Raw genomic sequence first — 26,519 nt, 5'->3', positions numbered from 1 at the left:
GTTACGCATCACGTTTGAGCTTCCGCAAGAACCAATGAGATTACTTCTTGTGTTACGCATCACGTTTGAGCTTCCGGAAGAACCAATGAGATTCATTCTTCTGTTACGCAGCACGTTTGAGCTTCAGCAAGAACCAATGAGGTTCATTCTTCTATTACGCATCACGTTTGAGCTTCCGCAAGAGCCAATGAGGTTCATTCTTCTGTTAGGCAGCACGTTTGAGCTTCCGGAAGAACCAACGAGGTTCATGTTTGTGTTACGCATCACGTTTGAGCTTCAGCAAGAACCAATGAGGTTTGATCTTGCTAGTTTAGCAGGTTTAGAAAAGCTTGATATTGCTGGTCAATGTTTATGTGAATAAAAGCCTACATTCAATTTGTTCATCATATAAAGCGACCGCGTACTAAACTGCTCGATTCATTTTACAACCTCTTTATCAACTTTTTAAAGTGGTAGTTGCGTGGACTGTCGTCAATGGAGGGACAGAAAGTGCTCAGATTTCATTTAAAAAAAAATCTCTTCATTTGAGAGTGATTAGCCTAAATGATTACAGAATTGTCATGTTTTGGTGAACTATCCCTTTAAATAATCCAAAACACAATCGAATCCCATAAATTAAACCTTTTAAGAAGTTGCAAAGTGTGGTTGATATGAGTACAAATGAGAAGCCAAAGCAAATGAGACAAATAAAGAAACGCGTATCTGAAAAGCTTAATCAAATTGCTAATGACAGCTCGGTTAATTCGCTGACAGAAGATGCCATCACTTCATGCAAGAGTGGAGGTAGGCAGAAATAAACATTTCTACAGGCTCATACACAGTCTGACAGTAAGTGTTATTTAAAGAAGCCCAATTAAGCATAATTCAGTGCATAATGTGTCTATCTTCTCTCATTAATTTGAGTTTATATTTAAAGGGACTTATGATCAGATGTGGCATACATTCACCCACGCAGAGAGAAGGCAGTCACTTTGGTAAAGGGCAACGGTGTCCTCTTGTGGCTGATGAGCAGCACTACAGCGCAAAGAAATGTGTGGCATCCTGCATTCATGAATATGCATTGTAAAAAAAAAAAAAGATTTTTATGTAAAAGTGCAGAGAAGAGCAAAAACGTAATTTTCGAGGATGAAATGCAGTCTGACTATGGCTAATTTGACTATCCTCTATATACCAGAAGATGGTGAATTTGGCAAAATACTAAAGTGTTTGATTGGACACATGACCTTTGACCTCAACAATAAAATACACTGCAGCCCTTTTGAAAATCTTCCAGTATACCCACACTCATTAAGCAAATGCAGGTGTTTGCCTCGTTACAACCTGCTTCAACTGAGTGAATACAAGACATCTGCACACCTTTGATACATTATTCATGCGTGCACGAAGGTGCATGCTAATGAGCTACTGTAATCCGGCTGTTTTTGTAATTAAGAAACCGTGATGATAATTTGACAAGGGCAGGGGACTGACTTGTAAACGCACAAAACTGCAGGACACTGCCAGTATAAAAACACAGAGACTCCAAACTCCACAGAAATACTTTAATACGCTGTCAAGAAATGCCTTTAAAAGAAAATTGTAAACTCTCCAAACTGCACCATAGAAATGTTTTACATGTTTTCACTTATACAATGTTTTTTGATGCATCATTCAGTCTATAATCAGACAGACCCATGCACCATCACCAGGGATGCCAACTTTTATGTTCAGGTTGGAGTGAGAGTTTTATTCCGGGAGGGGGTGGGGGGGTCCTATTTCAAACTTAATTTAGTACATAATAAGGAAAAATAGTTTGTTTTAGCACTATTTGAAACGTTTCTATTTGAAACGGTCAAATTATATGTGCTCGCATTCATTAATATTCACTTATATAAGTCACTCTGCTTATATAAGTATCATTATTCACTAAAAATATAAAAGTATATTAATGTTTTAAAAATTCACATTTAATGAAATCTAGTGTTTGATCTAAATATTTATTCAAATGCAAGACTGTTTTTGAAGAACTAGATTAGATATATGTATAGGCTATTTATTCTAACATTATGTTCAATGATGTTCAACACACATACCTCTGTTAAAATCTCAAAGATTTAGCTGTAGGGTTTCATGACCCTTTAAAGAGCCATAAGGCACCTACTGGGTAATGGCATTACAAATTAACATTATTATTTTTTAAGCAACAAAATGACTCTAATTTACCTCTTTGAATTAGAATTCTCTATTTTAACCTTAATTACTACACAAATCGAAATATAAATAATAAAAATATTAGAAGAAATATATTTTAAGTGGTCATTAATTTACTATAATTATTGCACAAGTAGTATTTAGTAGACTACCAAAAGATCTCTTTAAAATATTAAATAAACATTATTGAGCTAAAATATAGAACACTTATTTAATTGAAAAATAGTTACGGTGTATGGTCATATTTGACCATCAATGAGTATTAGTTTGACCAATTAGTAAGGAATACCTGAGGGCTAAATACAAGATTAAAATTAATGTCAACAATGTTGCATCTCTATCACTCTCCATAATAAAACGATCCTGTGAATATGGCTGACTTAATAATCAATGCACACTAAGCTGTACTGTTTAACAAAACTTGCAGCAAACATCTGTGAAACTGTTCAGTACCTTGTTGTGTGTTAAGCCACTCAAATGCATTGACACCGCGCTAGAAGTATTGAGCGCTCCATGAGCCACGCATGTTGCCACTCCCCTTTTCAACGCCTCTGACTTCAATTAGCGCCAAAACGCTATTTATTGTTTGAATTTCGCATTAAGACTTAATAATAATCATAATAATAATAATAATAATAATAATAATAATAATAAAATCTATAGGCCTAGCTTTGTTTAATATAAAAAGCAGGTTTGGCAATTTGGCGTGAGATTAAGCTGGGCAGCGTGAGAGTGTGACACAGAGTCTGAAAGCGTGTGTGTCACGCCAAATGCGTGAGAGTTGGCAACCTTGCCATCACATTCTCTCTAAAAGCAAATCCGCCTTTTTAAACCATTTTTACGAAATTTTACATTTTTGCTAGCCTGGATGCCAGCCGAACTTAGCCCCGCCCACAACATTTTTAGGTCGGGCAATTCGTTCGAGCAGTCAGTTCATATTCTGATTGAGTATGACCACGTCAGGCTACATTTTTGCTTGTTACTTACTGAATTACAACTCATAGGTCCAAAAGTATTTGCACTAGCTCTGTCAAGTGATTAATTGCGATGAATTGCATCCAAAATAAAGGTTTGTGTTTACATAATGTGCGTGTGTGTAATTATGTATATTTGAATACACAAACATACATTAACTGTTTGACAGCACTAATTTGCACAATTCACAATAGTATAAGCACATTATAAAAACCATTACTAAAATAGTCACTAAAAACTTAACGGGTTAAAACCCGTTGTAAAAATGGGTAAAAGTATTATTTGTTTGCAACAGTGTTATAGTAGTATTATTGAGATTATTATAGTTTTTATTAATTTGTAATTTCTTGTTTTTTCTATATTTATGTTTTTTTTTTGTTTAAGTATAAGTTCAACTAAATTAAACTAAAAAAAGGTTTACTTGGCAACTAGCTGAAATATTTGTTGAAATATTTAATATTTTCAGTTAAAGCCACAATATATACAGTTTCATCGCTAGAGGATGCTTATTCAAAACAAAGGCGTAGCTTGATGATGGCTGGATTTCGCTGAGCTTTTTTTTTTTTTTACCGCAGACGACTGCTTACGCTTTTTCCAGTCATGGTTTTTCCAACATTGAGTTATGTTATAAAGCTTTTGTGCGTTCGCTGGGAGGCTACTAAAACACATTATATTTTTAAAGGGGTGGTTCTGTGGATTTTTTTCTAGGCTTGGTTGTGTTTATGGGGCGCAGTATAACATGTCTTAAATATAGGGCTTTTTAAAAAAAGAAGTATTTTCTTATATTTGACCTTTATTCCACAACGCTGTCTCCACTGTCCTTTGAACGTTTCTATGAAGCCCATCCCTCCGAAAAACGCAATGGTCTTAGATTGGTTAGATTGTCAAATGTAGTTTCATGTATTTTTATTGGCTGAAGTGCCGAGCACAGGTTGCTGGAAACGCCACTCCCCTTACCATTACGGGCAGAAGTCACATCTGCGCTAAGCTGACTAGCAAGGGTTTATGATGTCACCAACCCAGGAAGAAGCTCGTTGTAGTCCAAACCGGCCATTTTTGTAGGCAATAAAGTGCCGTAACTTAAAAAGACAATATCTCCATTTATATTGAACTTTCAGTGCTGTAACTTTGCAGATACTGTTTATGCTCAAGCAGGAACATTACACACAAGGAGAGAGTGTACTATGAGGACATTACCCATGTCCCCACTTTTCAAAAGGCTTGTAAATCATACAAAATGAGTTTTTTTTTTTTTTTGCGAAAGTAAAAATGCAGAATGATTCCTGTAATGGGTAGGTTTAGGGGCAGGGGCAGTGTAGGGGGATAGAAAATACAGTGTGTACAGTATAAAACCATTACGCCTATGGAAATCCCCACATTTCACAAAAACAAATGTGTGTGTGTGAATGTGAAACGTATGAAATTATATATAAAACCCTCCAATAAAGTTAATTTTCCACTCATCTCCACATGACCATATGTCTAATCGCACACATACGTCTTTCTTTCTTTCTTTCTTTCTTTTTCTTTCTTTCTTTCTTTCTTTCTTTCTTTCTTTCTTTCTTTCTTTCTTTCTTTCTTTCTTTCTTTCTTTCTTTCTCTTTCTTTCTAGCTTCCAGCATGTTTTAATTGAATTAATTCTTGATGTTGAATTAAAATGAGCTCTTTTGGGTGTCTGAAGAGCACAGTGGATTAATTATACTCGTCTCATTGTGATGGCCGACCATGGTGCTCCTATCTGGCCATGAGTGGTAATAGCTTTTGATGATGATCTTTTATCCAATTACCTGCAGGTGACCTGTGAGGCTACCTGTGTTTGCGGGCTCAGGTTGGATTCATTAGCGGGATAAATCCGCTCCTGACCTGCTGGATTGCACTGGATTTGGGGGCCACGGGAGGGGACGAGCAGTCTGTGTTTTCTCAGGAAAAGGAAACGTGAGATTGTACGCCTCTCCCCCCACTTCCAGGATATCAGCTTTGCGGCTGTGATAAATGGTAACAGCTGAAGGAACCTCTGACCCTATTCAACAGGGACCCAGTCAGATATACAGAGAGATAGACCTGTGAAGACAAATAGCACAATAGAGAGGAGGAAAGACACTCCTGCTCCCTCAGGTTAGGAGCCCCAGTGGCCCCCGGGAGGAAAGATGTACACATAGCCATTTCCGAGCACCGCTGCTATTATCGCCGCAGGTTTTAAATAATAACAGTGTGTGTGAGAGACACAGGCTGTGGGCAGATTACTGTAATCAGACGATACAGTACATGAACGGACGCCCTGCGGCACGTCAGTAGGTGGGATTCTGGGATGTGCGCTGGATGTTTGTCTTCCCAGAAAGATTTTAAACTCAAAACGAAACCTTTTTCGATAAGGTTCAACTCATTTTCTCAGCTCTAAATTGAAGTAGAATTCTAAACTTTAACTTTACAATGTAGGTTTGTGCTCTTCTCTGTGAAATGACTATAAATGGATGGCCTTTCAGATGGCGAAGGTGGGTTATTAACATGTTTTATTACGTGTTTTTACATGCTGGTGGTGAAAGGCAAGTGATTATGGTCTTGAAAGTTGTATTTTATTTACATCACGTTCACATTCTCTGCTCTCTGCATGGCTTCATTAGTTACATTATTAGCTTTAATCTCATTAAAAACATATAATGAATAAAGTATTTTAAAAAGTTGTGAGAAAAACGAATCATCTGGATTTTTGCAGTAATGGCCTCAAAATATACAGTGACCTCAGAAGAATCTGGACACCTTAAATCACACCTAATATCAATGTCAGTGAATTAGGTAGCAATATATAACATCTACTTACCAACAATGGTTATTATACTGTAAAAAAAAAAAAAAAAAGAAATATAAAAAAGTTACCTGGTTGCCATAAAATTTTGAAGTTAGGTTTGAGTTAATACAATGAACATTTTGAGAATCGACAACCTTTGTTCAAATATTATTAAATTATTTTGTAAGCATATTGGGTAATTGTGTGTGTTTTATTTGTGAAGACAGTGAAACATGCCAAATTGTGCCATTTTCATGATTTATCACATTTTGTATGTGGTTAGATACAATTATATTTTGAGTTTCTATTTATTAAACCAATTCAATGTATCAACTCAAATTGTTTAATTCAATAAACTAATAAAACAGGGTACTTACTTTTTTTTTAAAGTTAAACCAACAGTTTTTTTTTTTTTTTACAGTGCATAGTTATGTAAAGCAATAAAAAAAAGTGTTACTTTAAATAAATGTTAAAAAAGGCGCAATATGTAAGATTTTTGAATTAAAATATCCCAAAACCAATAGAAAAATGTAATATTTTGTTGACTTACTTACATTATCCTAAATGTTTACAAGATTGCTTATACCTGTGTCATACCTATGTCATTATACACATTTGTGTCCTGATATTTCACAAAAACAAGCACACACACACAGTGGGGTCTAAAGTATTAGGCTGAATCCGAAATCGCCCCCTATACCCTCAAATATGGCACTGTTTGAAGGGACAGCCATTTGTAATTGGTATCAGATACCATAGTGGACGATATTGAATGGACTCTCAATCCCACATTGTACCGTGATAACGATTGTACAGCCGATTTACAATCAACGCAACGGATGTCCGAATTCCCTTCACTCGTTTTCATTCACTCCCTCTAGTGGACTAAAACAGAAATAGTGATTGAGGGTTTAGGAAGTGATTTCAAATTCAGTCTTAGAGTACAATAATCTAAATGTATGAGAAAATTTTTTTTAAATGAGGAAGATATATTTAAAAAAAAAGATAAATGTTATATTCTTGACATTTAAGACAATATAAATATCTTTGGTGAGTTTTTGTGAATTAAAGGAAGTGTATGTAAGATTGTGGCCAAAACTGGTAATGCAATCCCTATCCCCTCTCCCCCTCCCCCCGACTCGAGGTTGCCAGATAGGCTGCAGGATCCAGCAGGAACGTTTGTAGCTGCAGCTGTGATGACTAGAACAGATCTGGCAACCCGGATGCTGAAACGCTACTGACTTTGTGATTGGTAGATAGGTGGAGGGCGGAGCTTCAGGCCAAAACACAACATATCAACATGTCATGGCTGCAACAACAACTTTTAAATGACAATATCCTGACCAGACTACTGTTGTCAGTGATATAAGTATTTGATTTCCTAATGTCTAGTGACATATCGGGGCCATTTTATGATTAATTGAAATACATTTCTTACATACAGCTCCTTTAATGATTCTTTTGAATCTTTTCAGTGAATCAGTTCACACAACCTGTCTGAACGATTTGTTCACTAAACGCACCGATTCTACCCTACCCCAAATGACATTAGAGTGAGTAAACAATGACAGAATCTTAATTTATGAGAGAACTATTCCTTTAAGCTCAATGACTGGCAATGCGGAGCGCGATGTCCAAAGGAAAAACTAACATTCACAATCCTTGTCTCAGTTTCAGAAACATTCACTCGCTCAAAACCATGAAGCAGTGGGGCTCCAAAAGCCTGGTTACATTTGATTACTTTAAACAACCAATTTAAGAAATAATTAGCATAGGTGAGGAGTTTGTTTTCGGTCAGATGCTGCTGGTCATGAGCAAAGTCAATCAGACAGGATGAACATCCATCCAATCATGATGAAACAGAAAATGAGGTCACGATGGCGCAAACAATCGAAACAATTATTCTACAGCTGCTGATATTCCGTTTTTCCTCAGCACGATAAGAAAGAAGCCCCACACGAGGGTGAGTTTATTGATCTGGGCGGAGGGTGGGATGTCTGATCATTGCAGTAGTCATTATGCATGGGCTGGTCCCCCCCCCCCCCCCCGCACTTATTAAGCTGCTTCGTTTTCTACCTGTTTTCATCAGAGCTCATTAAAAAACAATGCAGAAGGCCTGCCTATCTCAGCGTGCTGGTTGACTGCACTATAAAAGTCAAGAACTCATCACTTCCAGTGCTGTGATAAGCCCACGGCACAAATTGAAACCGGTTTGATTAGGCCTTGTGGATGGCTCTCTCTCCCTCTCTTTTTCCAGTGGGCTGCATATCAAATCTCCCCCGAGGGTCGTCTGAGATGGATCCATGCCAATCCTTTGGCCACAAACTAGTCGGGTCCTTTCAGAACATGACCTGTGGTGCACACACAAACTAACAGTGTGAGGTCCAGTTGTGGCGCCTAATGTATTCAAAAGCCCTCAGGCGGTGTGCTGTGTGCATAAATTATCTGAGGTGAGGAAGTCAGACTGGATGTTGAATGTTGACGTCTGTGGATTTCTGCAGCCTAAGGGCTGCTCGGACTGACTTGATGTTGTAAACGCCTTAAAGACCTTCCTAACTTTCTTGTGTCAAGGATAAATGTCTCTTTTTTTTACTTCTGGGGTCTTGCTTTTCCTTGTTGCATGGCACTTCACATATATGGCTGGAGGGAATTTACAAATGTTTACATTTACCTATTTGTTTTTGGGCAGACGCAGATGAGATTTTCTTTTTTTTTACAGTGGGAAAACCGTCATAATCACTCCCTCTATATGCAGCATTGTCTTGCTACACACTCCAAATACAAGATGTAATCAGATGAAATAACAGGTATATCCTTAAGGATCCCAAACACTTCCCTCTAAGCTCGCCAATATGCACCTCCTAATTGACATCAACCAATAAGACTGCACATCAAAAATAAAGAATAAAAAGTCAGTAAACACAATCATAAACCATGTATTTTCCCACCAAAGAGATAAAAAAGCACCTTTCTCTGTGTTTATATATTACATGCACATGAACTTTAATGATTCATTCTTAATCCGTAGGGTTTAATATGGAGTTGGCCCATCATTCGCAGCTATAACAGCTTCAACTCTTCTGGGAAGGCTTTCCACAAGCTTAAGTAGTGTGTTTTTTAATTTTTTTACCATTCTACTAGAAGCACATTTGTAAGGTCAGGCACTGATGTTGGACAAGAAGGCCTGGCTCTCAGTCTCCGCTCTAATTCCTCCCAAAAGTGTTCTATCGTGTTAAGGTCAGGACTCCATCCCAGTCCAGTTCCTCCACACCAAACTCACTCCTCCATGTCTTTATAAACCTTGCTTTGTGCACTAATGGACAGTCATGCTGGAATCAGGGGCCTTCCCCAAACTTTTCCCACAAAGTAGGGAGCATGAAATTGTCAGAAATGTCTTGGTATGCTGATGCACCAGTTTCTTTCACTGGAACTAAGGGGGGCCAAGCCCAACCCATGAAAAACAACCCCACAACAAAATCCCCCCTCCACAAACTTTACACTGGGCACAATGCAGTCCGGTAAATACTGTTCTCCTGGCAACCAGCAAACCCAGACTCGTCCATTGAAATACCAGATAGAGAAGCGTGATTCATCAGTTAGTGATGTCAGGCTTGGGTGAAGCTGCTCGGCCATGGAAAATCATTTCATGAAGCTCTCTACGCACTGTTCTTGAGCTAATCTGAAGGCCACACGAAGTTTAGAGGTCTATGGCTATTGAGCTGGCCCAATAATTATATAGGCAATATAGTGTAGATATGTCATTGCAAGTTGCTTTCAGTGAAAACCATTCAAACATGCATTTTTGTCTTAAGGCTTGCCTGTGAATCTGGGAAGTACAAATAAACAGCCAGCATCATAGTAATATGCATGCTAATAAAGCAAGTAGTTAATAGTGAAAATTGGACCCTAAACTAAGGTGTTACATTTTTTTGACTACTGAAACCTTTACTTAGAACTGTAATTTAAAAAAAACCTCATGTATAATATAACTGCAAAACAAAATGAATGGTGCAGAATAAACTCACACTGAGTGTACAGTGTGAGGGGTGGTGGGGTGTCATAAAATTGTCTCCATGGTTACCACATTTTACTTTCAAATAAAACTCTTAAGTGCAGTAAAGCTTCCTGTGGGACTCTTGTCTTCCTGTTCCAGGCCCCAGACTGACAGCCCTTAAACACTCTGCATGCATTCATTTAGTTTTAGCATAATGCTATTTTCTTTATTATTATCATTATCATGTAGCAGAGCATAATTACTTATTCGCGTGTGTGTGTGTGTGTGTGTGTGTGGGTGTGTGTGTGTGTGTGTGTGTGTGTGTGTGTGTGTGTGTGTGTTTTTTTTTTTTTACTGATGTGTGTTTACGGTAAAGTGTGTGGGAGAAGTGGTCTGGATGCAAATCATGCATGGGATTTGCATTTAAAGCAGCTGCTGATAAACAAGCGATTTCACTTAAAATGGGGAGAAGAACACAACATTACATGGATTCACTGCCACAGCTTTTCTCACTCCTCCAGATAGGGCAGATACATATTTTGTATAAATATGCAGTGACCCCAAAAACCAATTTGGACACTTAAAAATGCCACTTAAAAATGTATGAATGTCTGCATTATGAAAGTGTGATTGCACTGTCCTTCCTTCAAAGGAATGCCACTTGGATTTATATCATTCAAAGACATTTATACATTTTTAAAGATTCAATAAATATTGGTTTCGCAGACAAGGCTTAAGCTAGTCCCAGACGAAAATGCATGTTTGAGCTGTTTTAACTAAAAGCAACTATCACTGACATAGTTTCGTAGTTTTGTCTCAAGATACACACCAGTGATGTTTTTTCTAAGGAACATTTATAAAAGCTACTTAAATGTCTTAAATTTGTATTTAAAGATAAATATGGCCTACTCTTGGTTTAATCTAAATGTGAAACCAAGCGATAGAGCTTAATCAACTGCATTTGGGCTTAATGTTGATTATCACACACGCACGCACAAACAAATTAAAATAATAATAGTTTTGACTATACCCTCATTTTCTGAACAGAACATCAAAATGCCATTTATCATCACATTCTCAAAGTAACTGTCCCATATATTGCACAACGCAAAGGAATTCAATGTATGTGTGAAGCCGTGCATTAAACAATAAAAAGATCTCATTTAAAAATGTATTTTGTCTCTGTCACGGTTGTCATATGAATGTAAATGTAAATTTAAGTCAAACATTTAAGAGTTTTTTCTTTCAGCAAATGGTTTGTGAAAGTGCTTTGCCTTTAGAAATGTGTGGAAAGTCCAGACATTATTATAATATTTTTTTTAAAGGTGAAATATTACAATTTATGTAACCGTTTTCTATTTTAATATATTTAAAAATGTAATTTATTCTGTGAGGCAAAGCTGAATTTTCAGCATCCTAACTCCATTCAGAGGCACGATCCTTTAGAAATATCAATTTTGAAAAGAGTTGCAGTGCTATATATTTTTGTGGAAAATGAGAGATCAGTTTTAGTATACCTTAATGAACCGAAAATTCAAAAGAACAGCATAGGCACTTAAAATGGAACCGAATTTTTGGAGGATTTGGAGAAATGTGAAGATTAAACTATAAAACCACTTACATGAATTCTGGTAAATCTTGTGTATTATTTGGGCTATAAATATATTTAAATGTCATTAAATTATCACACTAAAACCAAATAACATGTTGTGGCTATACAATTTAAGCTATTTGCAGATTGATCCCATTCACATCCATTGTAAGTTTCTCACTATAACTTAGATTTCTGCTCTTTTTTTAAAGAAAAGTAGGAACAACTGGAAATTATTTTTTGTGGTAATCAATATTAAGCCTGAAATTATGTCAACTAGGCTTACGGGAGACGTGGATTCATCTTCTAACCGACATTTGGTATAGAATTATAGACACGCTCATCATAACCAAGTCATTAAAATAAGTGGGAGTGAATCTGCAACACTCAAAAGCTTTTCCATAAGCATTTACCGTCAGTACAATAGCAAAAACATCAGCCAACACGGCCATGTCAGGTCAGGACCACCACTGACCCACAAGCTACAAACTTTCCAACTGTTCCTCCTTCCCATAATTAATGTTACAGTTCTGCAATCTAGATAAAGCCTGGTTATTGTACTTGGCACAGCTGGGCATCTTTTGGTATGTAAATGAAACAGACTGGAAGGATTGCAGGGGGTTTGAATCCCCCCGCCAGACTCGACTGCCACGGGCTGTTTGTATATCTGTTCTGTGCACTACAAGGGGCTTTTTTGGTTCCCTGCCAAACAGAAGCCCTGACAAAAAAAACAAATACAAACATACAGTATCTTTGTCGCCTCACATACATTATTCAAACGACCAGGGTGGCCAAACGAACGCAGTGGACCCCAAAATACAGTGTATTCATATTATAAAATCGCTGGACTGCTGAGAGATCAGTAACAGTTAAAACTGTTCTTAAAGCGAAGCTAAATCAGATTCCCAGGATGGAGAGGTGGAAACTTACCCCAGAGGATGAGGTTATTCTGGGCCGTGAGTGAAGATTTCTTTCCCACACCTACTCACAGATACGAGGAACCTCTGCTTCTCTTCTAGGTGCTTCAAAAAGCTCTCACAGGATTGACTTCATCACCTTTAGGGTAAATATACTGTTAAACACCAAGTGACAAGCTGCTGTTTTGTTTTTAATCTGTTTTACTGTGGACAAAGGATTCAAGGAGATCTGAAGGGTGCAAAAGCACCACTAACAATAATAACAGCTAGGAAACAATGTTGTACTCATTGACCTTATTACTATATTCTAAATATGATCATCACATATTCGTTTAAATCCAGTCTTGATTAAAAACCTGTAGCTCTAGAAGACTTTGGCAAATCTAACTACTTTTCTCAGAAATGCTAATTTTAGCATTATGCTAACACCAAGACAATCTTCAAAATGAATGAGTATCATTGAGTATCAAAAAAAGTTAATAAATGTTAATAGTATAGTGATTTGTTCATTGTTAATGTGTTTATATTATTAAAGTGTATTTGTTAATTTATAATAAAAATCCTTAATCTTTTTTTAATTTGTTTTTCAATTGCCAGTTTCTGGGCCACATCTGGCCCGGGGACCCAGCCGACTCTCAGCCAGATCTGTCTTACAGTGGCTGGGCCAGACCTGGGCCACATAAAACAAAATAAAAGTCGTTTTACAGGGTGTGGGGCAGATCTGGGCCAACACAATAAATATGAGTCATTTTACAGGGTGTGGGCCACCTCTGGGCCAAAGGAAATAGTTTGTGTCTGTTTTCAGTGTGAGGGCCAGTTTTGGGCCGGGGACCCAGCCAGAACTGGGCCAGAACTGAAGCATGGGTGAGGCCCAGAGGTGGGCCAGACAAATTTTGCTATGTGGTATCTCTCTATTAGTTAGTATATGAAAAATAGTATGTGACAAAAGAAGTATGTCCAAATTCACAGTACTTATAAAAAAGTAGGCAAAAAGTACCTGGATGACCTACTACTTCTGGGCTGAATCCGAAATCTCCCCTATACCTTCAAATAGGGCATTATTTGAGGGGACAGCCATTTTTAGTGGCGTCCGAAACCATAGTGGATGTTATCGAGTATTCTTTCCCACATTGCACTGCAATAATAAGTGTATTAGTTAAGATAAGTTAAGGTAAGTTAAAATACGCATAGCTTACTATATTATAAGGCAAAAAAACATTAGTACATAAAACCAACTGAATGTAATTTAATTAACAATAATAATAATAGTAATAATAATAATAATAATAATAATAGCCTATTAAGTGAATAATTGAACATCATTCATTTGTTTTATTTATAACTGAATATTTGTACATTTAACACTTAATTTAACACAATTACATAAAAGAGGATTGAAAATATATGGAGGGTAAGTGCAAATGTGTGTATAAACTAAGCTATCAGGCCAATAATTTATCTGTATGCTATGCTAGTATACAAGCTAATTAATACAGACATAAATGGTCATTATAACGTAGTTGAAACAGCATTTATCATAACATGATTTTGCAGGAAATGTAGTCAGACGCTAAAGAGAGAACCTATTAAAAGCTATTTGAACCAATTTGATCACTTGGGATCCTAAAAGAGAACCAATTTGTCACCACACTGACTGCAAGATTCCAAAGTGTGCACATGATTGATGACACTTAAAGGGGGGGTGAAACACTCAGTTTCAGTCAGTGTCATGTCAATCTTGAGTACCTATAGAGTAGCATTGCATCCTGCATATCTCCGAAAAGTCTTTATTTTTTTTATAATTATATAAGAAAGATGCGCTGTTCCGAGTCTTTCCGAAAAAAGCCGAGCGGGTGGGGGCGTGTCGTGTGAGCGGAGCTAAATAATGACGTGTGCAGCAGCGGGCTGCTATTGTGTTGAGTTGAGTCGAGTGCGTCGTAAAGCTGTCATCCCTAACAGCGGGGAAAAAACTTTATTCAAAATAAAAATATGGCTTTTAATCAGATACAGCCATACATCTATGATCCGGAATCAGACCCAGAGGCTGCAGTTGAACAGGAGCAGCAGCAAAAACGACTAGAGCAGGACGTCTCTATGTGGTACAATATACACTAACTATATAATATGCTTAGCGGCTTGTGTTATTTACATATTTATACTTGAATTATATCGTCGTATTTTTGTCTTTGAAGGTGTACATGTGGGAAGTGCAGTTGTGCACGTGTGTTTGTGTGTTTACGCGTGGTTTGTGTAGACAGGTTAAGTTAGTGTTTACATAGAAAGACACGGAATAGTTGCGCATTTGAATGAAGAAGCGTGCTTATTTAGTTCAACATATTTCCCCCCTCTTTGTGTATTGTTGAGTGCTTTTACAATACACAAACATAAAGTTACACATATAGTGGCCAGCTAAACAAATGTACACGCACTACACATCGCATGCTCCATTGATCAATTTCTATATATAGTAATATATATAGTAACTATACGTGATCATGTTTGGGCTACTTGATGAGCATAGACACAGACATTTGAAGCAGTCTAACTCACCGCCTGCGGTTCTAACGTTGGGACCTTTATCGTTGGGACTGCTCCATCCTTCAGCATTAGGCGATTGGAAAATCCGGCGTCAAGCTGGGCCTTGTTTATGAAACAGTCGGCACCGAAATGCAGCGAACAGATATAAACATTCGCGCAACTCAGTTGCTGATCCGGAAAAGCAAATTACAGCCACTGTTGCCTTACCGTGGGGTTTTGGGGGAATCTGTGCAGGACTGTCTTGGTCTGGCAACCAAAAACGCACTTTTTGATGTCATTGTTAATTGTGCACATTACCTGTGCAGCGCAGCCTACGAGCGCTTTGATGGGCATAGCCTGTTGCTTTCGCTCTCTCCCTCTCTCTCTCTCCCTCTCTCTCTCTCACACGCTTCCGGTAGAATTGTCCGTAAGGCCCATACAAGGAAATTCCGCCCCCATTAACGTCAAAGGGGATGCATGATCGCAAAAAACTTGCCGAAACTTATGACTAACCGGAAGTAGTATTTTTGACAAAGAAATACTCCCATCAAACGTCCACCTTAACTTTTGAAACTTTGTCAATGTTTAGTATGGGATTCCATGTCTTTAACAGTGTAAAAAGATCAGTATGCATGAAACAGCATTTCACCCCCCCTTTAACTATCCCATGAGCCCATGGGAGAGGATTTGTGAATGGCAGTGGCTGGTAGGTCAAATGATAAGGACAACATGGCGGATTTAGTCCATTCATACAACACACATTCATACTATGGTATAAAGAACATACTTTTTTAGTGGTCGTGAAGTATTTATTTATTCAAATTAAGTACCTACTCAGGAGATTATGTGATTTTAGACAAAGCCATTGTAATATAAACTGTCAGTGTCCAATAAGCATTGGACTACAGCAAGCAAAAATAAGGGTCCAAAAAGGGCCTGTAATCCAGGTGAACTGCATTCGCCATGTTATTATTATCATGTGACCTACCAGTCACTTGCTTTGCTTCTCTGCCATTCACAAATCCTCTCCCCTTATGATATATATGTGAGTGTCAAAAATACGTGCAGTTCAGAATCTCTTCGAGTTACTTTTTGCCTACACTTCTATAAATATTGTGAATTCCGACATCCTAATTCACCTACTATAGGGCCTACTGTTTTTCGTCAACTATAGTGGGAAGCATTTCAGATGCAGCCTAAATGTTATAGTAGCTTAGCTACAGTATCATTTAAAGATGGACTTAACAAAAATGCATATTATTTAAATCAATATAGTATTATCGAGCGACCCTAGAGTTCAGTCGCACCATGTTATAAAAAAAAAGAAAGAAAGGGTGGGGGGGGGGGGGGGGTAATGTGATTCTTATCAAAATAATGAGTAGCTAATTAAAATGACTTATTGAAGTTTGAGATTCTATCATTTTTTTATTTCAAGTTTTTTATTAAAAAAAAAAAAAATGCTGTAAAAGCCATTGATCACATTGCAAGAAAAATTATGACATGAAAACAGTAGGCTAGTAGGGACTAACGTTACTTTATTCTGGCTAGCGACAGTTGCACCAAGTACATTTTCCACTGTTTAACGTTTTTACTGGCTGAAATGACTTAATCATTTATGCCTGTTGGATTCAAAAATCACACAGAAGCGAATGTTTTCTAATACCTTCTAGAAATAGCTATTCTACAGCCGAAAAATGTCTAAATACAGCGAGTTACTGGTGCAGCACCTTTAAGGGTTATGTACACTCAAACTTTCTGTCATTCCAAACCTGTAAGATCTTCGGAACACAAAGCAAGATATTTTAAATAAAGTTGTTTGTTTTTTGCGCAAAGTATTCTCTTCGCTTCATAAAATTAAGGTTGAATCACTGTGGACACAGGGACTGTTTACACTTTCTGAGCCTTGAAAGCGTTAATTAAATTGCCGTCTATGGAGGGTCAGGATTTCATTAAAAAATCTTAATTTGTGTTCCAAAAATGAACGAAGGTCTTTACATTTGAGGAGACTAACTCTGACACCCTATTTAGTGCGCAAGTGACTGACTAACCAATATTTAAATAAACTCCACAAACAGATTCATGACTATTTCATAGGAAGCTTAAGTAAGTTAAATTTCATCCTTACCTCTTATAAATCATAGGTGACGTTGGAAATGATCACTATTAAATCACCATCACCGATGAACAATAATGAAAGAAAATTATTTTCTGAGGAAAGAGCACCACCTGCTGGAGTGATCTGGAAAGCAGCAAAAGCTGACTGACAAGCAAAACTATTGCAAACGTGTTTTTGAAGACTGTTGATTTACTTGTTGGAATTGTAATTTGGTACAGGTCAGATTTAAAACAGAAGTGGGTTACAAATTTCATTTAACTAATTAGAGATTTTTGTTACAGAAACACTCACTCAAAGACAGCACAGTCAGCAAAACATTAGCATACACACAGACAATAATGAAGCGGTTTGTGCAAAAATAAATAAACCCAAACAGCAGGGTGAGAAACTGCTTCATTTAAAAAACTGAACCTGACAGCTGGATGAATATGGACTAGATGAATACGGGCTTGTAATTAAAAAGCCACATTTATGCTTCATCAGATCAAATACATTCATTATCAAAGACCACCAAACCATTTCGCCAAGTTACAATTGCTAACAGCTGCCAATCGCTCTGCATATGAACTAAAACACTTACTAAACAACCTTTGAAAGAGAAAACAACCGGCAGATGTGTTAACCTCTGAGTAAGATCAGCTAGCAAGCTTTCAATTTAATAACCATCACTCAATAAGTAGAAAGAGAGATGCTTGCCAATGATGAATTCAGAACATCATCAGCAGAAAAAAAACACTATTATTTTGCTCTCAAACAGAGAACAGCAACCTGCAAATTCATCGGTGTGCAATAATTTGCAAAGATTCATGTTAAAGTCAGCAACAGCCAATCCGAGCCCGTAGATTTGTGATTCTAGTATATTGGTATCAATGTCTCAGTGGTGCAGAAATGATAAAACTGAGTTAAGATGGATTCTACGATGTCCAGCGCCACCAGGCCACCCTCATCCGATCCCAGACGGCCCCCATAGAATCGATGGCCGGACGCACGTCCAGGATGGAGAACCTGTACGTGTCTTTATCAATGTCCCCGTCGTAGTAGTCAATGACATAGCGGACTTCCTTTCCGCACCGATCTACGATCCAATCATGTCGGTCGAAAGGCAATTCATATCTACAGAGAAAGTTAGCAGAGAGAAATCAAGCACTTTGCAGTGTTTTAAACACAACATGATCTTTTTTCTTCACTTTTATATCTCACCCCATCCAGTGACGTATTCTGGCTCTGGGTGAAAACTCTTTGGCTTTGCCCCCGAACCTCTTCAGAGATGGACCGCATGGACACTCACTGCCAGAAACAAACGTGTTTGAAACTAACAGTAGTCTACTAGGACGCTATGATCATTCTTGCATACTTGGCAGTTTGTATAAATAAAGCAAGTCACACTGCCAGTGACCATGTAATGACAAACAGAAGGCGACTAACATTATATTATCACCTCGTTTATCTGGAAGCAACGGGGCTGCAGAGGGGATGATGCAGCTTTTGTGTGATTAAAATGTGTTTGGCATCACAAGTTGTTTTACCATTATTTCTGCTAATAATATAAACACTGCAGTGGAACAGTCTGTTATCCTCAACAAGGCTGCATTTATTTGATCAAAAATACAGCAAAAACACTAATGTTAAAATAGCTTATGGTAATTGTGACTTTAAACCTCGCAATCCTGACTTTTTACCTCGCAAATGTTATTTTTTTTACCTCGTAGTTGTAACTTTTTAACCCTCGCAATTCTGACTTCTTTTTTTCCACACCTTTTGTCTCGCAATTCTGACTTTTTTTACCTCGCAAATGTGACTTTTTACCTAGTAATTCTGACTTTTTTTTACACTTTTTACCTCACAATTCTGACTTTTTACCTCGCAACTCAGACTTTTTTCAATTTTTAACCTCGCAATTTAGAATTTTTCTACACTTTTTTACCTCGCAATTCAGACTTTTTAATCTCGTAATTATGACATTTTAAAGACTTTTTACCTCGTAATTCAGACTTTTTAAATCTCGTAATTATGACTTGGGAAATTTATTGTTGGCTATTATTAAATGACCATTGTACACACCCAAATCAAGTCTACAGGAAATTATAGGTCATCAAATGTCTATGTACCTCTGATATGGTTGTGTGTAAAGCTCCTTAATCTAGACAGAAACATTAACCGTTACTTTTCTGAAGAGAAAAGTATCTATAATTTATTCTCAAGCTATATTCTCATCAGTGTCATGGCACAAATTCAGACTTTTTTCCCCACATTTCTGAAATATGCACTTTGAGTAATAAAGTCTGAATTGTGAAACTTGCAATTGCAAGAAAAAAATTTTTTTCTACAGGGTATATGCAGGAATCATGAAGTTAATTTCAATACCCTATCAAAATAGGGGCAAGTTCTAATCAGTAACAAACCTTTAACTAAACAGTTGTAGTAGAATGTAGAATTAAAATCTCTATCCTAAGGCCAATTTTGTATCGTTTATATTGCGATTTATGGAGGACGACGCATCACCTAACCGTGCATGTCGCAAAATACGTGACTTCACCCGTAGACGGCGCGCGTCAGGGATGGAAATTAACTTTTTTGTTAACAGTGAGTGGCTGGTAGATTTTGAAATTCAAAATCTACCAGCCACTCAATGTTTTTTTTACAGCCACTTTCTTGTTTTTAACCGACAATGTGTAACTGCGTGTGAAAATGAATACTACAAGCTCTACAATACTTAAGCAGTTTTTAATCTGAAGTCTCAATGAAATACTGACATTTTCTCTTTCTTTATACACACACCAACCATGAACTGATATACATTTCATTAAATGAGTGCACTCTCTTTTTTTTTTACCTGGATGTGACATTTGAATGATTCGTGGTCTTTTATTTTCCAGTTTTAGGTTTATAGTCCCAACAATGAAACTATTCGTTTTGGCATCTTCTGAAGCGTGTTGGCGACATACCAAACAGAGCATTGTCAGTAGGGATGCACCGAAATAAAAATTCTTGGCCGAAAAAGAGGAAACCAAGGCCGAAAACCGAAACACCGAAACAAATTATGCCAATTATTACTACCATTACATTTATGGCTATGACTGTGTAACTTTACTAAAAATCAAGGCATTGCAATTGCATAAATTAATATTAAAGTTTCAAATAATCAACTATAAATAATGCAAATATTTATTTAGCACATTGCAACAATGCACAGTATTAAATAAAATTCAAACTAAAATGTTTAACTTGACCTCACTCTATATAATAACTCTAAATAATAATGTATAGGCCTACTGGCCTGCAGAAAGGTACATCTATCGAATAAAGTAATCAAATGCAAAATTAGATTAATCCTTATTAAACTTACAAAAGAGAGCAGTGAGTGATGTCTTCATCTTTTGTATGACATTAAACAGACAGCAGTAAAGGCTACTGCCCCTTTAAGACCTAATGCAGGGAAATGCGTCGCCTTTCTCGACTGTATAAAGTCCTCTTAAAGCATATACAGACCATGTCTGCTAGAATACGCATCAAGATGGACATGTTGACATACTTCTTGTGTGAGTTTGTCCGTTTAAGCGCAAGACTTGAAAGAGAACTTAATATTTGCACGCTGAGACGAGAGCGCGCTTTCGGATGATGCACAGAGACAGGTCTTCTCACTGCGGGCGCTACACGCGGCTGATGATGGTGAAAATGACTGGTCATATTCGAAAATACAGCAGCACTCGCATGCATTGAACAAAGTTTACAAAGAGGTGAAACAGTATGCTATTTTTGTTTACCAGCCACGGTGGCCGGCAGGTGAGGCGAGTTTACACAAGCCACTACTCAAAAATCCCCCGCATTTGGCTGGTGGCGGGTGCTAATTTCCATCCCTGGCATGCGCGCCCCGAGCCGATCTCAGACTGAACACCCCCGTTGTTTTTTAATACTTATGGGGATGAAAAATATATTCATGAATACGTTTTGGAGTCAAACTCTTTTGACAAAGCTTGCACAAAATGTAATACCTCATAAAATTGTGATTAAGACTTTGTAATACCTTTTAAGGGTCTTAATTTTCCCAAAATGGATTTATCAACTTGTAATGCTTTTTAAGACCCTGCGGACACCCTCTTCTTTTCTGTGCCACAAACAAGCTTCCATGGTTTTCTATTTTAATATCTTGAAATGTAATTTATTCATGTGATATTTTTTCAAGCTTTTCTGATTAATATAAAAGTTAAAAAGAACAGCATTTATTCATTTAAAACATAAATGTTTGTGTGTCACTTTTGATCAACTGAAGGCATCCTTGATGAATAAAAGTATTACCTTCTTTTATTTAACCCTGCACTGGAACACAGTAAAACAGCATTGCTCTCTGAATCTCACAGTGATTATGAAAGTTGTGTTGCAGTCACCTGAGATGAAGGGCTTCCCACTTCAGGATTTCCTGCCAGGCTTGATCGTTGTTTCGATTGTGGATCTGAATTATATTAGACATGTCTTCGGGAGCAAGACTGTCATCCTTCCAGCGCCACCTTGCAAAACAACAGATAGCAATTAGCTAATTACAGTAATTCATGACAATGGACATTTTTCATTCATAATGTGCATGTCTGCAAAGTATCCAAAAGAAATAGACAGCATTAAGGAATCATAGGCACTCTCCTAACATTAAGTAAGCAAAAAAAGGTCACACACTAGTTTATGGTCCAATTTTTGCCATTAACTAACTATTAACTACGACTTCTGCCTAATTACTGCTTATTAATAGTTAGTAAGGTAGTTGTTAAAGGGGTGGTTGCATGCGATTTCACTTTTTTAACTTTAGTTTGTGTGTAATGTTGCTGCTTGAGCATAAACAGTTTCTGTAAAGTTACAGCGCTAAAAGTTCAATGCAAACGGAGATATTGTCTTTTAAAGTTATGGCAGTTTATTGCCTACAAAAGCTTCTTCCTGGGTTGTGACTTCCGCCCGTAATGGTAAGGGGCGTGACGTTTCCGCCCAACCTGTGCTTGGCACTTCAGCCAATAAAAATACATGAAACAACATTTGGCTAACCAATCTAAGACCATTACGTTTTTCGCAGGGATGGGCCTCAGAGAAGCAGGAAGCAAACAAGCCGTTCAAATGACAGTGGAGACAGCGGTGTGGAATAAAGGTCAGATATAAGAAAAATACAGCTCTTTAAAAAAAAAGAAGAACCATTAAGACACGTTATACTGTGCCCCATAAACACAACCAAGCCTAGAAAAAAAAAAAACACAGAACCACCCCTTTAAGTTCAGGTATTGGGTAGAATTAAGGGGTGTAGAACATGGTCATGCAGAAAAAGACATTAATGTGCTTTATAAATAGGTACTAATAAACAGCCAATATCTAGTAATATGCACACTACTAAGCAATCAGTTAATAATGGGAATTGGACACTAAACTACAGTGTCACCGCAAAAAAAAAAAGAATTTGTTCAAATATAAGGCAGCATCTGATCCTGCGTGGATAAAGCAATCGCCCAGCATAATGGAAACATTTATGTTCATTTACATATATTGTTTTATTTTATTAAAAAACATATTAGTAAATAGGCATGTGCCGATATCAATTTTTCATGCTGCGATTAATTGATGAAGTTTTATCACGATATACGGTATTATCACGATATTGAAATAAGTCGCAAAAAAAAGTGTTGCCATAGCATAACAGCTTTAAGAACTATTTTTGTAAGAACAAAAATAACTGAATGTTTAAATAAAATAATGCACCAAAAATATATACATCACATTTTACTGAACAATAACAAATAATCAGAACACTTCTAATTATTACGGCATGTTGTAGTCCAGGTTAAAGCATAAAACTGTTTAAGTTTGAAAATAAATAGCCTATTAAGTCTTTAAGTATTAAGTATTTGGTGCTGTGATGAACAACATTGAGATTACAAAAACGAATGTCTGTTTTAAAAACTACAAGCAGTTTCTTTTGTTTGCGGGGTTTCCGGGGTAACCGGCTTCATTCTGCTGTTCATCAGCGCCCTCTGCTGTCACTGAGCGGCACTTCAGCAGCGCGGCTCCTTAACCGGTTCAGTCATGTGCAAACGCACCTTGGGCTTGTTTATATCTGAGCGTGTTTCCCTTTGACGCAGAATACAGCGGTGTTGAGCATTTATACGGTTGATGGGCAAAGTATTCTTGAGTGCATTATAACATTTTTATAAATTGTTAATAAATTATTATTTACGATATTTTAAAGTGCCCACGATAACAATATCGTGCATATTCATTATCGTGATAAATCGCATTATCGAAAATCGGCACATGTCTATTAGTAAATTTAAAAAAAATTATGTTTATATTTAATAAACATATGTTTATAATGCATTTTACACACACACACTTGAATATACTCCAGGGTTTCTACTGATACAAAGCCATATGCTAATCGGCTGAAGTAACCCTTTAAGGATCATGTGACTGAAGAGATACTAAAGCCTACTGAAAATTTAGCTTTGGAATAAATTACATTTTAAAATATAAATATTTCACATTACACTATATTTTTGATCAAAGAAATGCAGCAGAGTGTGGTAATCTTATATAAGCCTAAGAGACTTCTTTCAAAAACCTTTTTTCTTTTTTTTAACCGTACTGACCCCCAAACTTTTGAACAGTAGTGCATACGCCCTAGTTCGTGCAAAACCATTGTTGTGGTCTCTTTCTTGGCATTGGAGAATAATGTACTATTTTTTTCTATCTGGGGTAATCAAGTTACAGCCATCACAGACTTCCTGAAACTCAGCCAAATGACACATCAGCTCTCCAAATTATAAACAGGATATATCTGGTTGTAAAACATGGATTTATGGATCATGATACAAACATACTGTATAATTTTGTATATAGTACAGCAAGCCGAAACTCACCCCTTCCGCAGCATGGCATTCCAGAACATCTGTTCAGAAGGATAGACCCAGTTCTGTTCTGTCCCTGATCGTGGGATTTTAGACTCTTCTCTTTTGACGGACAAAGGGAACGGCTGGTCAGGGGCGGCCGCCTGGTTTGGAGGGGGCATCTGTGGTACACATAAAAGTAACATTAAGCCAAAAATAAAAATCACACAGACCATCTTATTCAGGGAGGTGCCCAGCTTACCATATTTGTGGGATCGATGGCTCCTTCAGAAGCTCTCATGGGACACTCGACAAACTCATAAGCCCTCTCTTGGTGTGCTGGGCTGGCTGGAGGCGTCTGAGCCTGATGCATCGGGCACTCAGGAGGCGGAGAGCCTGGGGTTATATTAAATTATTACATACAATCGGTTGATATCCAACTCATTATAATAGATGGAGTATGGCTCACTTTTAGGGGACTCTTGATGCATGGGACAACCAGGGGGTGGGGACACCCCTCCAAAATGAGGCACTGACATCGCAGACTCTGCCCGGATATTGGGGGCAAGACTGGATACGGATGCACCCATGATGAACACCAGTGCTGAAGAGATCAAGGACATTTAAATAAAGATCAAGCACACCCTGTTGCATCATTACTATAATGTAAAAACTACATCAAAAATCTATAATCACATGGCTTTAAATATTAAAAAATAAAATAAAAAGAATTGACAGAATGATGCTAAAGGGATAGTTCACCCAAAATTAAAAAATCCTGTCATTTACTCAACCTTGAGTTGTTCCAAACCTGTATGAGCTTCTCGCTTCTGCTGAACGGAACAAAAAAGGAGATATTTTGAAGAATATGGGTAATCAAACAGTTAATGAACACCACTGGCTTCCATAGTATGGAGAAAAAATACTATATAAGTCAATGGGGCCCCATAAACTGATGGTTACAAACATTCTTCAAAATATCTTCTACAGTGTTCAACAGAAGAAAGAAACTCATACAGGTTTGGAACAACTTGAGGGTGAGTAAATGATGACAAAGTTTAATTTATGGGGGAACTATCCATTTAATGGAATAGTTACATGCACAAATTAAATACATTGTTTATTCATCCTCATGTTGTTCAACAGCGTAAGACTTTGTTTCTTCTAACAAACTTACATAAAATAGTCCATATGACTTTTTATGTGCATGTATATATTCAGTCTTCTGCTGTTTGAGTTTTAATTGAGAAACATGAGTTGTAATATGTTCATATTCAAATGTGGTGTGTTTAGTTATGAAAAGACCTTGAGACAATTTGATGTGCCATATTTGAATATAGGCAAAAATGTGACCCTGGACCACAAAACCAGTCCTAAAGTTGCACAGGTATATTTATGGCAATAGCCAACAATACATTGTAGGCCTATAGTTTGAATTTATAGATTTTCTTTTATGCCAAAAATCATTAGGATATTAAATAAATATCAAAATATAATATATTTTGTACATTTCCTAACATAAATATATCACATATATTAGTATTAGTAATATGCATTGCTAAGGACTTCATTTGGACAACGTTAAAGGTGATTTTCTCAATATTGAGATTTTTTTTGTACCCTCAGATTCCAGATTTTCAAATATTTGTATCTCCAAATATTGTCCTATCCTAAGAAACCATACATCAATGAAAAGCTTATTATTCAGAAAATGTATATATTTTTTTTATTATTTAATTGGTTTTGTTGTCCAGGGTCACATATTTATCCCTCATGCAAAGCTATCGTGTCAGAATACTTGAAATATATGGCACAATTATGGTATGAACCATTATGGTGCTTTTTAAAGTCATTTTTGGAGTTGGTCACCATTCAATTAATTGAGCAAAAATTTGTGTGTGAAAATAACAGTGTAAATATTCTGTCATTCATATTCAATATTATAATATTGTTTGGGTGAACTATTACGCCTTTCACAATTCTTAAAACAAACAAATGGGCAAATACACTATATTGCCAGTGAGAGTTCATCTAAAAACTAGTTCTCATCTTTTACCAATCCCAAAATGTAAGAGTTACAAAGTAAGTTATATAACATCACCCATACAGTCATGTAAAATAACATATTCCACTCCAAACTCCATAATACCGTAACCAGCTTTTTACACACCTTCATATAACAATATCCATCAGTGAAGGTCTACAGACACGAGAGCATTACTCACCTTTATGTGCCTCTTATGTGAGGATCGGTCGCTCTGCAATGTCAACGTGCACTGCCACTTCCGCTACATCCAGCATGCACTGCGCGCGGTGAGGGACGTAGCTCATGAATATTAATTGGATAGTATGAATGTTCTTGAAGTGCTTTTCAGAGAAATCATATTGTCTATTTATTAATGTAAGTTAGATGCTGACATTTTTTATGGAACATTTTAAAACACAGTTTTACAAAGATTTATGTGAAATCTTTAGGCTTTCTCTAAACCTATGAGATCAGTTAAAAGTAGGCAAGAAGACAATACAAACGAAACCACCACATCTGAAGAAGGGACATACGAAAAGATTATGGATCAAAAT

General features: G+C 37.0%; 1 protein-coding gene across 1 annotated transcript; it reads right to left on the bottom strand.

The window, feature by feature from the left end:
- Positions 1–17,254: 17,254 nt before the first annotated feature.
- On the bottom strand, positions 17,255–26,284 carry hccsb (holocytochrome c synthase b). Its single transcript, XM_067435464.1, has 7 exons — positions 26,165–26,284; positions 24,409–24,543; positions 24,202–24,335; positions 23,973–24,121; positions 21,471–21,590; positions 18,286–18,372; positions 17,255–18,198 (listed from the first exon to the last, which is right to left on the bottom strand). The coding sequence occupies exons 2-7, from the start codon at positions 24,527–24,529 to the stop codon at positions 18,000–18,002; spliced, it is 810 nt and encodes a 269-aa protein (XP_067291565.1). The 5' UTR covers positions 24,530–24,543; positions 26,165–26,284; the 3' UTR covers positions 17,255–17,999.
- Positions 26,285–26,519: the final 235 nt, after the last annotated feature.

This window comes from Pseudorasbora parva, chromosome 24 (genome assembly GCF_024679245.1).
Source record: "Pseudorasbora parva isolate DD20220531a chromosome 24, ASM2467924v1, whole genome shotgun sequence".
Taxonomy (NCBI): Eukaryota; Metazoa; Chordata; class Actinopteri; order Cypriniformes; family Gobionidae; genus Pseudorasbora; species Pseudorasbora parva.
This window is presented reverse-complemented; position numbering and strand designations above follow the sequence as displayed.